The sequence below is a fragment of the Perca fluviatilis genome, chromosome 5, assembly GCF_010015445.1.
Source record: "Perca fluviatilis chromosome 5, GENO_Pfluv_1.0, whole genome shotgun sequence".
NCBI lineage: Eukaryota > Metazoa > Chordata > Actinopteri > Perciformes > Percidae > Perca > Perca fluviatilis.
This window is the reverse complement of record NC_053116.1, coordinates 19,668,066-19,684,042: the sequence shown is the minus strand read 5'-3', so window position 1 is coordinate 19,684,042 and position 15,977 is coordinate 19,668,066. Positions and strand designations below refer to the sequence as shown.

General features: G+C 40.7%; 2 protein-coding genes across 3 annotated transcripts; both read left to right on the top strand.

Annotated features, from left to right (window-relative positions):
• Positions 1 to 95: 95 nt before the first annotated feature.
• LOC120558915 (rho-related GTP-binding protein RhoA-C-like) lies at positions 96 to 4,552 on the top strand. The gene is made up of 5 exons (XM_039800270.1): positions 96 to 239; positions 840 to 995; positions 1,829 to 1,949; positions 2,054 to 2,184; positions 2,279 to 4,552. Exons 2-5 carry the CDS (start codon positions 840 to 842, stop codon positions 2,450 to 2,452), a joined length of 582 nt encoding a protein of 193 aa, XP_039656204.1. The 5' UTR covers positions 96 to 239; the 3' UTR covers positions 2,453 to 4,552.
• Positions 4,553 to 4,722: 170 nt separating this feature from the next.
• On the top strand, positions 4,723 to 15,947 carry rbm10 (RNA binding motif protein 10). Of its 2 annotated transcripts, XM_039800208.1 has the most exons (23): positions 4,723 to 4,861; positions 5,459 to 5,514; positions 5,591 to 6,128; positions 6,212 to 6,382; positions 6,495 to 6,564; positions 8,166 to 8,239; positions 9,135 to 9,221; positions 9,367 to 9,427; positions 9,535 to 9,693; positions 10,019 to 10,179; positions 10,415 to 10,512; positions 10,799 to 10,886; positions 11,016 to 11,214; positions 11,319 to 11,404; positions 11,500 to 11,581; positions 12,561 to 12,652; positions 12,771 to 12,965; positions 13,405 to 13,602; positions 14,017 to 14,073; positions 14,238 to 14,432; positions 14,646 to 14,693; positions 14,809 to 14,864; positions 15,131 to 15,947. In XM_039800208.1, the coding sequence occupies exons 2-23, from the start codon at positions 5,498 to 5,500 to the stop codon at positions 15,219 to 15,221; spliced, it is 2,823 nt and encodes a 940-aa protein (XP_039656142.1). In that variant the 5' UTR covers positions 4,723 to 4,861; positions 5,459 to 5,497; the 3' UTR covers positions 15,222 to 15,947. The 2 variants fall into 2 exon arrangements, with proteins under 2 accessions (XP_039656142.1, XP_039656141.1); XM_039800207.1 differs by lacking the exon at positions 4,723 to 4,861 and having other exon boundaries at positions 5,439 to 5,514.
• Positions 15,948 to 15,977: the final 30 nt, after the last annotated feature.

Genomic DNA, 15,977 nt, shown 5'->3' with positions numbered 1-15,977 from the left:
GATTAGACTTGAACTTTCAGTTTAGTTAATATTATTATTCATGTTACATTGTTTTATTATATATTACCAGTGACTGTTCCTCATTTGTTAATAAGTATAAAATAATACAATTGTAACATAGTTTAGACATTACATTTCCCGCAGCCTAATGACGTCCTTGTGCACATGCGTATTAGCGGTGGGCGGAGTTTTCCAGTCGGTCAGGAAGAGGAGAAAGGCGGACACAGAAACATCAAGCGGTAATCTTACTCAACTATAGCTTTTAAACTTTATGCCGATTCTTGTTTCAGTCACAGAAGTATTACAGTAGTGCGATTAATACCTAAGTTATAATTTCAGAGGGAATACCTTGAATGACAGTAATCCAAACCACGGGAAACACCGTTAGCTTTCTTGCTAGCTAATGTTAGCTGGTTTGACAGGCCCGGAATACACTGCACAGCCTTTCAGCAGGAATGGGAACACAGCACGGAAATGTTATATGTTTACACCTACCTCCGAGGCAGCCTCTCTGTTTGCAAGCCGGCTCGTTTTGGTTAAGATTTAGGTCCTACATCAGGATCTCTTTAATGAAACTAAAGATATAAGGAGACCGGTCTTGTCGCGTTACTAACGTTGTCTGAGCTGTTACTTCTAATGTAGCTAATGTGCCAACCAGGGTAAACTGAAGCCTAGATTGTAATTGCACCGTTTTGGTTTAAAAGTCTTCTTCACCCTCTATGTGAATCAGTACATTATTGCTAAAATTGTGTTTGGTTGTATGTATTATTAGTGAAGAGTAGTGACTTTTTATAACCTTGTTTTAAAAGTATTACCTTGTTTTGGACTCTTTTCCATAGATGGCTGCTATCAGGAAGAAGTTGGTGATAGTTGGGGATGGTGCATGTGGGAAGACCTGTCTGCTCATCGTCTTCAGTAAGGACCAGTTCCCAGAGGTCTACGTCCCCACTGTGTTTGAGAACTATGTGGCAGACATTGAAGTGGATGGGAAACAGGTGAGACATAAAACACTTGCTGTAAACTGGGGTCTGGGGAGCCCAAATGGTCCTTGTAGAGACTGTGCAGGTGCTGAGCAAAGTTAGCAATAATATTACTTCATTATCCTTAGTTATTATCACATTGTCAAAGTTGTTATGTTTTGTTGTCTGAATTGAAAATGTAGGCCTAAACCAATTCGGGCTGCTAACTAACAATTCATTTCAATAATGACCAATCTGTCGATTATTCATTGTTTGGTTTTTAAAACTTCAGAAAATTGTGAAAAATGCATAATTTCAATTATCATTTACTACAGCCCAAAGTAACATTATCATTGTCGGACCAACAGCCCAAAGGCCAAAGAGAATCAATTTACTATAACGTAGGACACTGAAAAGCATCAAAATTTGAAAAGTTTGGAATTATTTCTTGAAAAAAATGATTAATCGATTATCAGAATAGTTGCAGGTTACTTTTATTATTATATACATTATATTAATCGACTTGAGATTGCATGTTTTGTCCTGCAATGGTACAAAACCCAAAGACATTCAGTTTACTATCATAGAAGACAGCAAATATTTATATTTGAGGAAGTGGAAGAAGTGAGTCTTTGGCATTTTTGCTTTAAAATAGACTTCTTTAAAATTACTGCAATTAGTCAGTTCAATCATTTTTGTATCTATATTTTCTGTATCTATCTTCCTATATAAAGTATAAGAATAATGTAATATGGGTGCTTAAACACTTAAATACATTCTTAATCTTATAACTTGCTCAAATGACCCTCTTTACATATCCATCATGCATCTGTCGGTCCTGACATGTAACCCTCTCTCTCTTTTCTCAGGTAGAGCTAGCACTTTGGGATACAGCAGGTCAAGAAGACTATGATAGACTGAGACCTCTCTCCTACCCCGACACTGATGTTATTCTCATGTGCTTCTCTGTAGACAGCCCTGACAGTTTAGGTATTATCTTTGCATCAGTCACACCACTATGTATCAAACCCCTTGCTATTGTGAAATTGATATATGTTACTAATTACTGTATTTTTCCCCTTGACTCACTGTAGAGAATATTCCAGAAAAGTGGACACCTGAAGTGAAACACTTCTGTCCAAATGTTCCCATCATCCTGGTGGGCAATAAAAAAGATCTGCGCAATGATGAGCACACCAGACGAGAGCTTGCCAAAATGAAACAGGTCAGTTGTGTTTTTGTTCAAAATATATTGGTAAGTGCATAAGTGTTGGTATAAATGTCAAAATTGAAATCTTCTCTCTGACAATTCTCTCCAGGAGCCAGTTAAATTTGAAGATGGCAAAGAGATGGCGAACCGCATCAGTGCCTACGGCTATCAAGAATGTTCTGCCAAAACCAAAGATGGTGTGAGGGAAGTCTTTGAGATGGCAACTAGGGCAGCACTGCAGGCCAAGAAACGTGGCAAGAAATCTACCTGTCTTCTGTTATAGGCTCTGGGAGAAGAGGCAGCTTCCATTAAAATTTGACATAGGGGAGAAAATTGGGGAGGTTTTGTGGATGCTCAATTTCTTATCACCCAATTATCCTCAGCAAATTAAAGCAGGTCTTAAATTATTTGTTAGGCCCCTACATCTTGTTCCTTGGTCTGTACATTAGGTTAAGTGCCATTTTGCTCTCGCCTATCAAAAACTTTCAGATCTAGAAGTTTGTAGGGCAGGTGGTGGGGTGTGATTTGAAGTTGAGTAGATTTAGACGGGGTTAAAATGTGCCATGATGGGAATGAAGAGAGAAAAGGTCCTGACCAGGCCAAAGACAATAGGGACATGTGAAAAAAAGACAGAAATATAAAATATGTTTGAATTAATGCTGCGTTCCAGGCAACCCGTAACTCATGTTTTCACAACCTTCTACCCATGAAAGCGCCCTGGAACGTCAGTCACACCCGTAACTTACTACTCGTGAACTCGTACCAGATCGTTGTACTCCCAATTAGTTTGTGATGTCACACACACATAAACAACAATGGCGACCCCTGTTGATGCTGTACAGACGCCGGTGATTAACGGCGAAAAATATAAATAAATAGGCAATGTAAAGTAATTCCTTTAACGTTGGGTAGCCTAACCTGAACCCTGCCAACGGCACAATGTTTTGCTAGCCAGCTTGTGACTTTGACTGGAACGCTACCAAGTCGTGACTTGAAGTCGTAAATTACTGGCTAAAAATTGTGTCTGGAACGCAGCATAAGACCATGTCTAAGTGGATTTTACACAGTATCGCCTACATGTAGTGCCTTGAGAGCAGTGGTCAAAAAGAATTAGTTGTGGGGTAGGGATTCATAACTTAGATGGGGTATTATTTAGTCATTTGTAGTGTCCACACATCACATTTGTGAATGCTTTCTCCCTGTTATTGGCTTTGCTCATTCAGGCCCATATTTTGACTCAGGCGCTATGCATGGGTATGCCTAAACTAGATTGTATGAGATATTTCCCCATATTGAATTACTTACGTGTGTGTGTGTGTGTGTGTGTGTGTGTGTGTGTGTGTGTGTGTGTGTGTGTGTGTGTGTGTGTGTGTGTGTGTGTGTGTGTGTGTGTGTGTGTGTGTGTGTGTGTGTGTGTGTGTGTGTGTGTGTGTGTGTGTGTGTGTGTGTGTGTGTGAGAGTGTGAGACTGTATGGTGGTTTGATTTCTCCTGTGCAGGTCTGCATGCAGTGAATGGGTGTATATTTGTGTGGGTGTATATTAACAGTGTCTATGTACTGTATGCATGGAAAGGCCTTCTGCGTCACTGACCTAACCCCTCATTTCCATGCCAAAGTTACCCCTAATGGCCACATTTTATGGCTCAGATGGGTAATGGAATTAACAGCTACTCAGAGTGACATAAAAACGTTTTACTTTACTGGAAGACATTGTACTATACCTAGAGGCACAATCAGGTTAAACATATGAGTTTTTAGGACATTTTTTGTGTATACCAGAGATTCATTTGAGTGATTTTAATCAGTGGGTCAAATCATGAGTGGTGTAGTTGATAAATTGAATATTCTTTTAGATAGGTTTATCTTATTACTATAATGTCCATTATGTACTGTATGTCTTACAAGGCTTTGTAAGGACATGTTAGTGATGTGTATTTCAAGTTTGCCTTTTACTCAACTCTCCCCATCCGTTCTTTAATGGTATTATCATTATTGTACTATAACTTTTTATTGTTGATGTCTCTAATTTTCTTAGTATATTTTAATCATTTTACTTAATCCTGCTGTTCTGATCAGTTTATGTCAGTTAAATGATAAATTGTAACCGTAGTATTGTTTCCTTTAGTTAATTGAAAGTAAAGCGCGGGGTGTAAGGCTGGAAGTTTTGTGGGTGGGCTTTATTTCTTTGTGTTTTCTTTTTTTTTTACTGTGACATATTAAGGTCTTTGTTTCTGGATTTTTTTTTTTCTCCAAATAAAGCTGATAGGGTTTTCTGTTGTAAGGTATTTATGTGTTCTTTCCATTTATTCCTTAATACTTACAAGAATCTCCCCTATATTTGTGGCATTAATTTACTTTTTTCCCAAATAAAAAAACTCATAACCCTTTAGAAAATCTGATTCCATGATTTTATATCTGACATGTATCTACACAAACGCATCAAATAATGAATGTCATGCATTGTGGGCTACTAGTTTACGGTTGGCCTGGCTTGTCCAATCATCGTCGACATTAAGCTAACGTGTCCGCTCTCCAAGCACCAATCACACAACAGAGTAAGGTATTGGTACCCTCCCCCTTGAAATGTTCTGCTGTGGCCATTTTACACTTGGTTCCGTGAAAAATAAAACGCCATTGTCACCTGTGCTTCGACGTGACATTTAAATAACTATTGTTGGTTGCATGTGGCACTGGTAAGTGTTTGTCCTATTTCGAATACAACTGTTGTTGTTGTGTTTACAACGGTTGACGGACGTTCCTGGGGGCAGCGTCTCTGCTTGGACTAACGTTAGCTAACGTTAGCCAAACTCAGGCTAAAATAGTTAGCTTGCTCGCTAACGTACATAGATATATACAGCTAACGTACATGACCGCCACACGTCATTGTTTAATACTCATTTTGGGTAGTTAGGTTGGGCATGTGCATTGCGCGCACACCTTAAGATGGGTTATCACTCCGTTTGTTTAGGGGGTATGAGTAGTTAGTAAAGCAGGGATATTAGTCAAATTTAGAAAAGTCTGCAGTATTCAACAATGCAGCTAACCTGAAGATAGAACTAGAATAATGCTAACGTGACCTGCCTCTATTGAACGCAAACATTGCACGTCACTACTATGCACCCCATGAGGCCTCTACTTAAAATATTTTTTCTGTAACGTAGTGGTTTATAAGTTTTGGCTCTGTTTCGAAAAGACAGTCAGTGAGCTGTGATTCTCCTGATTATTGCTTCCTATTCAAAAGAGTAAATTGCTGATGTACTTCCATGGTATCCAATGCTGTAACCAAACAGAAAAAGGGCAGAGACCAGGAGCAGAGTCAGTGGATCAGCATGGACTATGAGCGGAGGTAAGTTACATTTATTTTTGTACCTTTCTACCCTATATAGTAAATGTGTCTGACAAGTCCTGACATTGTCTTGCAGGGGTGGGCGAGGTGACCGAACTGGTCGCTATGGCAACACCCACAAGGATCACAACTTTCGTGACATGGACTACAGAGGCTACGGTCAAGAGGATGAGGAGGCAGGAACAGGATATGATGTCAGAGCAGAGGAGGACAGACCATACAACCGTGAAGGGCAATCTCTGGGTATCCGTGACTTCTTACCAGGTCGTCTCCAAGACCGCCCGGGGTTTCACCAGAGAGGAGATGGGCGAGGGGACATTGGGCGTGAGGGGAAAGGGCTCCTGTGGCCCCCGTGCTCTCAGTCGCAGCCTGATCTAGCCCTTCCCAAGCTCCAGAGAGAGGAGGACGGATCCAGGTTTGAGCAGTTATTGACTAGCCCGCAGGAAAGAGGTAGGGGGAAAGGTGGAAGAGGCTTTCCTGAGAACAGTGCTCCTCATTCAGGGGGTAGGGATGGCAACTGGGATCGTGGTGGTGCCCATTCAGAACAGATGGAATACAATACGGCAAGACAGAGAGAAGAGGACAGGTTCTCTCGTGCAGCGGTGAAGAGGAGGGTAAGCCATAACGAGTCCATCCTCTTTATAGAGCCGCTACTTTTTTTGGGGTTGACATCTGTTGCTAATTTGTGACTGTGCAGGCTTTTACAGTGGGGACAGAGGAGCATAGTTGTGGGAATGCTGGTCCAGACCTGTCCCTTGAGGAGTTGGATCAGAGGGACCAGGACTACCGTGCAGATCTAGATCACAACCAGAGGCCAAGCAGCATCATAATGCTTCGCATGCTGCCACCTAATGCCACCGCCAATGAGGTAGGTGTATGTCTCCTGGGCATTTTTGTGTGTTTTTCTTAACAGTGGTCTGACGAGGTGTGGGTCTTGTTGTCAGTTGACTTTAAATGAAATAATGCCTCTATGTTCATAGATCCGGGCACAACTTCAGGAGCAGGGGATCCAGCCAAGAGAGGTTCGCCTCATGAGAAACAAATCCTCAGGTGAGAACTTGTCCATTGCCTCAAATGTTTTTTTTTCTCTTTTTGAATTCTCCGTTTATGTCACACTCATTCATTACCAGCTCTTTCACTTAATTGCTCTCTCAGGTGACTTTCCATTATCTGCTTAGTCTTCTCTCATTAATGAGCATCCTCCCGTTCCTTTACCTTCTCTGTTACCCTCAATGTCTTTCTTCATACTCTGACAGCGGGATAGATAGCTGATGTAAATAATGAATATTTATGTTTATTTACTTATATACAGGCTTTTGCTGCAATTTCCTGCTTTGATTTATTTTTTTTGTCTGCTGGTGTTTGAATTCTGGCTAGTGCTCACAGGGCAACAAAACATCCATGCACGCTTCAAAGGAGAGCTCTATCCATATTTTCCTTAAAGACAAGAATGCATGCATACAGCTATAGGTTGTAGATCTTCACTCCATGGCATTCATTTTCCTTTTTGCCTTACCTCTTTTATCATCTTTACCCTTTCATGATTCTGCCTCATCCATCTTTAAGTGAGATGTGTCTGAGTAGATGAACAATGCTCACAAACTAACAGTGTCAACTAAGAAATGAGCAGTGGAAGCAGAATGCGTTTTATGGCGTTTGTCATTGTAGCTATTTTTGAGTGTGTACGTGTGGGGATATAAATGTTGCAGCTATCTCTCAGCTACGTGAGCATCATCCATGCAACTCAGTAAAGCTTATCTTTTTCTAAAGGTTTTCCATTAAGGTCATTGTCTCACTGGCCTATCCCTTTGCTAACGCACTGGTTGTCTGTAAGGTGTGCCTGTCTGACTCAGGCACACTTACAGTCCCCTGTACTGCTCTGTCTTTCTCACCCCACATCACTGTTTATCTGTTCTTAGGATAAGTCACTCTCAGTTTTAAATGTTCAAATGATAATCTTTTGTGATTACACTCCGTTATACTATATATATATCTATCTCTATCTCTATCTCTCTCTCTCTCTCTCTCTCTCTATCTCTATCTCTATCTCTCTCTCTCTCTCTCTCTCTCGCTAGCTAGCTGTTTTAAAAGTATAAAAATCTAAATATGTTGTATAATGTGTTCTCAATCAGTCATGGTAATGCATAGACATAATATTGAGACATTCCACACCAGTGCTACATACTTTAGACTGCACTCTTGACTCGTGTGTGTGTGTGTGTGTGTGTGTGTGTGTGTGTGTGTGTGTGTGTGTGTGTGTGTGTGTGTGTGTGTGTGTGTGTGTTTGTGTGTGTGTGTGTGTGTGTGTGTGTGTGTGTGTGTGTGTGTGTGTGTGTGTTTTCTTGGTGCGTGGGTGCTTCATCATTCAAAAACAAAAAGCTCAGACTCAAACTGATGAGTTGGTAGGAATCTCCCTCTTTCCTTGACCCTGTTGAGATACTTGACATTGCGTCCTCCCACCCTTGCAGAGAATATGACAGCGGCTCTCCAATAACTGTCAGGTGTGTTATTTCCAAGGGAGAGAGGAAGCAATGATTATTAGTGCTGATACAGGGTCTCTCTCTCCTCTGGACATGAAGCACTAACCCCTCACTGCGTTGTTATGTTGTTGTTGTTGTTGTTCGGTTACCATGGCGCTGGGCGGTGTCCAGGTCAGAGCCGAGGATTCGCCTTCGTCGAGTTTAATGTCATACAGGAGGCCACCCGCTGGATGGAGACCAACCAGGTCACTCTCCCTTACACAGACACACATACACATATATACATGCATACAATGGGACATATGGGTTAATATCAGGACAAATGCACAGTAACAACATACCCTCTCATCTGCACGTGATGCATTCCAGTATGGTATAGACACACAGAGTAGAGAAATCAGTTTTGTCCCTGAGGTAGGTAGGTCTTTGTACTTTGAGGTCTTTATTTCTACTTCCACAAACAGGCAAATTCATGTTACATCATGCTGACGTATGTCTGTCTGGAGCCTAGCAACATAGTTTTTATAACTGGCATCATTTACCCAATACAAATTCCTCTATTATAGAGGTCTCCTCTTTCATCAGTGACATTTTTTCACTCTCTCTCCTAATTCTACACTACCACCTCTGGGTTAGTGTTACAGTGTAAATATAGTTTCTCACACGGTCTATTGTATGTTGATTCCGAACCAAAATAGTACTTAATTTTCTTGTTTTTGAACCTTTCATATCTGGGTCATCAACCATTATTACATCTTTAGGATGGAGCTATTGTCTATTTGGGGGATGAAGGTGGTGACAGTGGGATGGGATGTGTGGAAAACTGTGAAAAGGTTTCCCCTTAAGGGGGGAGGGATAACACAATTGAACAAAATGCATTGTGTCCTTAATAATGGACACCCACACACTACACATACACCATCTCAGTCCGTCCCAATTTCCTAAAGCTGAAGGTTGCAATTCTCTGGTGTCCTCTTTCCTTCAGCCTCAGTTCTACTTCTCTTTCTCTCTCTGTCCCCTCTCGTCCCTTTCATTCTCTCTCATCTCTTGTGAGATGAGGCCTTTCTCTGGCATGTGTGGCCTAATTATCGCTGATAATCATTTTTTGTTCCCCCTCCCTCTCTTTTCTTTTTCTTTCAGGGAGTGCTGTTGATTCTGGGACAGAGAGTGTCGATGCACTATAGTGACCCAAAACCGCGTGCCAATGAGGACTGGCTCTGCAACAAGGTTGTGTGTGTGTGTGTTTGCAATGTGTGCCATGCATGTATGGAAATCTAAATTTAATTTGTGAATTGTATCCATGTACATCAGTCACTTTAGTTGCTCATTCTCTTAATGAATCTTAACAGTAGGTCATTTAACGTTTCAACAGTGTGGTGTGCAAAACTTTAAAAGGAGAGAGAAGTGCTTCAAATGCAGTGTACCTAAATCAGGTAAAGTTTAACCCAGCTACTGTAATTACTTAAACTATTCTCTATTTACAATAAAACATCTCCCAAACCATATAATAATACATAAATTGCATGTTGTCTTTCCTCAGAGGCTGAGCTGAAGTTGCCCCAGTTGCAAAGGGATTTGCCCATTGGTCTTCAAAAGGAGGGAGCCCAAGGCTTATTGCCCTTGCCAGCACCCTACCACTCTTCTGGTCCTACTGTCAACCCAGGACAGGCTACACCGCAGGCAGATGTTGCCAATGACAGTAAGTCCATCTCTTGACATTTTCCTCACCATGGCAATCTCTTCTATTCAGAAAGATCTACTTTTGTGTAACCTTTTTATTTTCAATCATTTGATTAATATATTAATGGATTTATTTATACTACTACTTTTGGAAAATATAGTTTAATATAGATTATGGCAAATACTTGCACTTTTATTATATTTTGAAAAAAAAATAAATTCTCTACCTAGCTATAACTTGCAAACCAGAAGGTTGCAAGCAGAACACTGCCTATTATCTGCTACCTGAATTGGTAAATCTTGTGTTGGATAATATAATATTCTTTCATCCTCTCCTACACCAGCTCTGATACTAAGAAACCTTGGCCCGCATACTCCAGTGGAAACCATCTTATCTGCTTTGGCTCCATTTGCCACTCTCTCCCCTTCCAACGTTCGCCTAATCAAGGACAAGCACACACATCTCAACAGGGGCTTTGCCTTTCTACAACTCTCTACAATAGTGGTGAGAAACATGATGAGGCAGACACACACATGCCTGAGGGCTAGACAGATGAATTGTCATTCACCGATTTAAATAAAATTGTAATGAGATTAGATCAATCCATAGACAAAACATTTTGTCATTTTTGTCTACTGATTATTCTGAAATAAGCTTTATCTTAAATATACATACACACAGGCAGCTACACAAATGCACCCACACTAACTCACAGGTCTCTGTATTTTTTTATCAACAGGAGGCATCTCAGCTGCTCCAGATCTTACAGGCTCTCCAGCCAGCTCTCTCTATTGACGGGAAGGCACTTGTGGTGGAGTTTGCCAAAGGCTCCAAACGGTAAAGACCCACACTTTACTGCAAAAAAACCACAAGAGCACTGCACATTATTGCTATTGCACAAAGAAAAATATTTTGGCTTCAAATCAGCAATTACCACATCACATTAAAACTCAAATTGGTCATGTGAATGAAGTGGATTAGAAATTGATTTGGACAAGATTACCTAAAACAAAATAGTTGCCTAAAAGTAGACCATTGTGTTTATACACCATAAAGAAAGGTTTCTAAATGTTGGTTACCAGAAACTCACTGAAACCCTATCTGTACCTCTTTTCTATGTCAGTGATGTGTTTCTGACGGATGGCAGCAGAGTGAGTGCTGCTACAGTGGCCAGCACAGCTATAGCTGCTGCACAGTGGGCTGTCACACAGGTAACCTGAATGACTTATCATTACATCAAAGAAAACATAGGGCTGTAACACATCTTTAATTTCAAATTTTAAATATATGATTGTATTCTTGTGGGTTTTTGTTTAAAAATATATCTTTTTCATTCTCAGACGGCTCAGAATGGATCAGGTGGAGGCCAGAGTACAGATACAGCAGTGTATCAGCAGGGGGCAGCAGTAACATACAATCAGGAAGGAAATGAATACTCTGGGCTAGATGGCACAACGTTCAAGACCCAGGCAGATGCCAGGGTAGCTGCTTTACCCGGTGCAGGAAAAGCCCTGATGGGGACATACACAGGAGGAGCAGGTTGGTATTATATATGCTAAAAGCCTGTTCCCAATATGATCTATATAACGTTATACATGTGAATTGAACTTGAGTTAAATTAAGCCACCTGTTTGTGTGTTCAGCTGAGGCAGTGACATCTGGATCAGCAGTCGTTCATCCTCTTAGTCATACACAGACTGCACTCATCACCACTGCACCAGTTACACAGGTACAATATTAGTTTGGATCTCTTCTTACCTCTTGTATTCTTTCATCATTTAATGCCATTACTTTCTTGATTTTAAGAGCTCTGTCTTTTTTCAGGTTGAGATAGTGGGAAAGCCACAACCAGCTGCTCCCAGCCAACCTGCTACCCCAGGCACTGAACATGAGCTTCAGCAATATCGTAAGGCTTTGTGTGTCCAGTGTTGCCTACAGGTTGAGAATTTATTTACAGTGTTCCGTAACACAGCTTTAGGAATCGAGTTGGCTTAAAAAAACACTGACTTAACATCTTCACTAAGGGACTGTTCGTTATGTATTTAAGGGGCCACCGGAGGAGTTTTGGGACCTTTTAGGTTAAAAAGACTTGACCCTCCCATCACCAGTAATAATGTTTCTATGACGCTCCAAAATGATTTGAAAAAGAGGCATGGCCCTCCCCTTATGTGCTAGTTTGCGCTTAGCAAAGCTGTACATTGGCAATTAGATTTTTTTTACAGCCATGATATACAGTACATGAGTTAACATCTGCATTGTCATCTTACACATTACACTCCTCTGTTATGGTGTGGTGGCCATTTCAGTAGATTTACTCACTAACGTTGGGGAAACACAATAAGCATGGAAACCTAATACACACTTCCTGCATTACTTCAAATACTAAGTTACTCCTCTAGTAAACTAGTATTCACATGAAATAAAACATTGAGACCATTCAGCAAAGGACACTGGGAAATATAAAATTCAACACTGGTTGCTATGGACTTGTCACTAGGCTTCCTCAGTCATTGTATGTTTTAGCACATAGGTAAAGCTGCCAAAGTTGAACATTATATTCCAAAACATATATTTATTTTATTTTAGCAGATTTTAAATTGCATTGTAACAATTTAACAATTCGCCTTAATAGATGTACCTTTGTGGCAGACATTTCAGTTGAGCCACTCTTTAAAATTAGTTTCCACAGACTTCTTTAAAATGGTGAAATCATGCATACACAATCGTTTTTGGGTGGGTAACTGCTAAGTGTTAATTCTATTCTATTCTAATGTGAATGTATATCAATCATGAGGATGCTGTCAAGCTAACCTTTTATGATCAATTAAATATTCTTAAATTTGATATCTTACACTGAGGTATATGTCCTGTGTCTTTGACTTTAGCTGTGCCAGATGTTTCGACATACCAGTATGATGAAAGCTCTGGCTACTATTACGACCCACTCACAGGCCTCTACTATGACCCAAACTCCCAGGTAAAGAGTTGTGAATGTACTGCAGTCTAAATGTCAAGCCAGCATTCTTTGAATGACCTTTCTGAATGTATCCTCTCCCTCAGCATTTCAGTTTGGTTTTGTGTGCCCCTCTGTGCAGTACTATTACAACCCTCACACTCAGCAGTACATGTACTGGGATGGAGAAAAGCACACTTACATCCCTGCTGCTGCCGGCCAGTCAAACTCAGAGGGTTCTCCCACGAGCATTGGTGCAGTCCCTTCAGACTCACCATTTGCTACTCTTGGGAGCAAGGAGAAGAAAGAGAAACCCAAGAATAAAACTGCTCAACAGGTACTCTACATAGTGGAAGTATAGTTCAAGTACTGACATTGTTAATGAAATTTACCTTTTGGATTTCAAAGTTTTTTGATGAGAAATTTGTACAACTAAAAAGGTGGACACATTAACAAACAGCGGTTAGAGTTTAGTATGTATGACTTCACACTTTTGTTAGTGGACAAAATTACAATACATTACAATATGATACAGTTCAGTTCAAAATGATCTATGCTATTCTGTATGGTCAAAATCACCATAATTTTTCAACACCTCTGGAAATTTTAGACTTCACCAAGATAGTATTCATTAAAGGGCTACCAAGTTGGATTGCAGTATGTTGTTCAGGTGATATTGGCCAGCCCTGGTTTGGGCGACTTTTGAAATTGTAAATGTTCCTCTGTTTAGTCCGTTTCACTGGCTAATTTGCATCTCTTGGGCTTTATATTAATAGATTGCCAAAGATATGGAGCGCTGGGCTAAGAGTCTCAACCGACACAAGGAGAACATGCGCTCTGTCTCCTCCTCCTCCCCTGCCGTTGGCTCCACATCACTACCACCTGGTTACACTAGGGCACCTGGCCACAGTCGTCTAGATGACCGTCGAGAATCTGCTAGTGCTGATGCAGGCTATGCGGTTCTGGAGAAAAAGGTACATGACTCTTAAACAGACACAGATGCTCAGCTGTAAACACCTGTGTACCTTACGGGCAGCAAGGTATGATAGTGACTGGGGAGAATGTCCATCAACCAGAGCCTTAAGCCGTCTACCCATGGTGTCGCCCACCGCTCGGCATTGTGGTTCAAAGTTAAAATTATTTCAACTTTGACTTCGTTGCCGCTAACCTTTTCAAGGCGCAACCAATTCCAGAACGTTACTGAGCTGCGCTTTGCCTCTCTGCTCTACCCCCTACCTTGTGGTATGGCCGCAGATCATGTGTAGGTAGCTTCAGGCTGCTATAAGCACTCATCCTGCCCATGTGCAAGCAATAAGACAATGTCTGCTAAAATAAGGTCTTATGAACTGACCTGGTAATCCCTCTGATTTTGCTGTTCTGTCCTACAGGGCGCGCTGTCTGAACGGCCTCAGATTTTTCTGGACCAGATCCGACAAAGTACAGAAGTAAGGAGTATGGTCACAGTGATTGTATTTGTGTTGGTCTGTTCTCCTCATAGTTTTTCTAACACCCTGTCTTTTTGTAAAGGATGCTACAAAACACTTTTTCAAGTTTACTATAATTTCTGTCTCTCTGTTCCTGTCTTTGATCTTGCATCCTATTTCTGTAGCGTTCCCCTCCTCAGCAGCAGGGTCTGGTCCCAGCCTACAGTGGCGAAACTGATAGCGAAGAAGAAGGAGGTGACAAAGAGGAGAAGGAAGGGAGAATGACAGACTGGGTTAAACTGGCCTGTCTGCTGTGTAGGAGGCAGTTCCCTAGCAAGGAGGCCCTCATCAGGCACCAACAGCTCTCTGAGCTACATAAGGTGGTTACAAAAACAGATTGAATCTAATTTCGCACCTTTGCAAACATTGGATAAACAATGAATCCTGGCTGTAAAGTAGACTTGTTTTCAGTGTATTTTGTTAAATTGTTGTCTCATACTACATTGTTGTCTTTGTTATCCAAAGGGTGTAGATGAAAGACATTCCTCTTGTTAACATGTCTAAACATTTACCTATTATCCATCTGTCCTCAGCAAAATTTGGAGCAGAGAAGATTTCAGCAGGAATCTGCAGGCAAAGAGGTTGGTCAAGCGACAGGGTCTGACTGTATGAGTTGCACAACATTGCATAGAGGTTTTGTTTGTTGCTGAGTGAATGCAGTTCGTATTGATTTCATTGTCCTCTTTTTGCTTGCAGAGACTTGCAGATGGACCTGAACATCCTGATTCTAAGAGGAGGAAGTTTAGCCCCATGTAAGCAGCAGTGAAGTAACAGACTCCTTGTTAGATGTCTTATAGTTGTTTGAGGTTTGCAGTTGGTGTTGTCATTTTACTAAATGCTGGATACTAACATGCATTGTTCCTCTTGTACTGTTATAAGTCAGGCTTTTCTGTGTAGGGAAATATTCTTGTTTGTAATTGGTATGTACCGACTATTGTGAGGCCCTTTGGTTCCTCCGTACAGCGTGTGCTTACCTAAATTTTTGCTCAATGCTCTTTTATTCTCTTTCTCTCTTTAGTGACGGGATCACAGGCACTAGTCTTGGCGCCAGGATGCTGCAGGGAGGAGTTAAAAAAGGACTTCTATTGCGCAATATGCAAGTGGAGTGAGCCCTCATCCTAAAATCTCGACTTAGTGACCCAGACAGGACAATGACAAAGCCTAGCACGCAACACTTCACCATTAACATCCTATAGATATAGATAAACCTCCTTTAATTTTGGTTTGGCATTACAATTACCTCAACAGTGGTAATACACTCATGAACTGATCCTGTAGCATTGGATGTCAGGATATTGCACAGAATGCACTTTTTTGCTTTCTTCCTGAATGATGCAGTTTTGAGTTCTCACTTGCTTTAAAGCTTGTGTGTGATAAACAAGCTTAATGTGTTTGGGAAACATTTGCTGTTGAAAATGAAAGATCAGTGTAGATCTTTATGGCAGCAAATGGGATTTTCTAATATTACTGTCTATGCACCATAATTTTTTGTTTTAATGTAATGCTATATATGCCTTGTCATTCAGTGAATGACTGATATGGGCGTGAACTGTATAGATTTTAGAAGAGACTGGCGTCATGAACTGGACAGGTACACACTAAAACTAGTGTGTTGATAAAAAGTGTCTGTTTTTCATATTGCAGATGTGAATTCACAATGTCAAACATTTCTGGAGAAAGTTATTTTTTATTTCTGTATTTGTTAAATAATGTGACTGTTTCATCAAGCTCATGTAAATTAATTCAGAATAACACATTTCCATCGTCTGTCAATGATTGATGTCTTGTATGAATAACGTTAGCTAAACCAGTAAACAAATATTTCGACATTTTAACTTTGTAATTTCCAAAGCTGTGTTTTTGCA

Bases quoted from the DNA above. Each gene is read 5' to 3' on its own strand.
- LOC120558915 (XM_039800270.1), top strand. From the start codon at position 840: ATGGCTGCTATCAGGAAGAAGTTGGTGATAGTTGGGGATGGTGCATGT. The intron at 996-1,828 runs GTGAGACATAAA...CTCTTTTCTCAG, and splicing joins TTGAAGTGGATGGGAAACAG to GTAGAGCTAGCACTTTGGGA. The intron at 1,950-2,053 runs GTATTATCTTTG...GACTCACTGTAG, and splicing joins AGACAGCCCTGACAGTTTAG to AGAATATTCCAGAAAAGTGG.
- rbm10 (XM_039800208.1), top strand. The intron at 10,513-10,798 runs GTAAAGACCCAC...TTTCTATGTCAG, and splicing joins TTTGCCAAAGGCTCCAAACG to TGATGTGTTTCTGACGGATG. The intron at 11,405-11,499 runs GTACAATATTAG...GTCTTTTTTCAG, and splicing joins CCACTGCACCAGTTACACAG to GTTGAGATAGTGGGAAAGCC.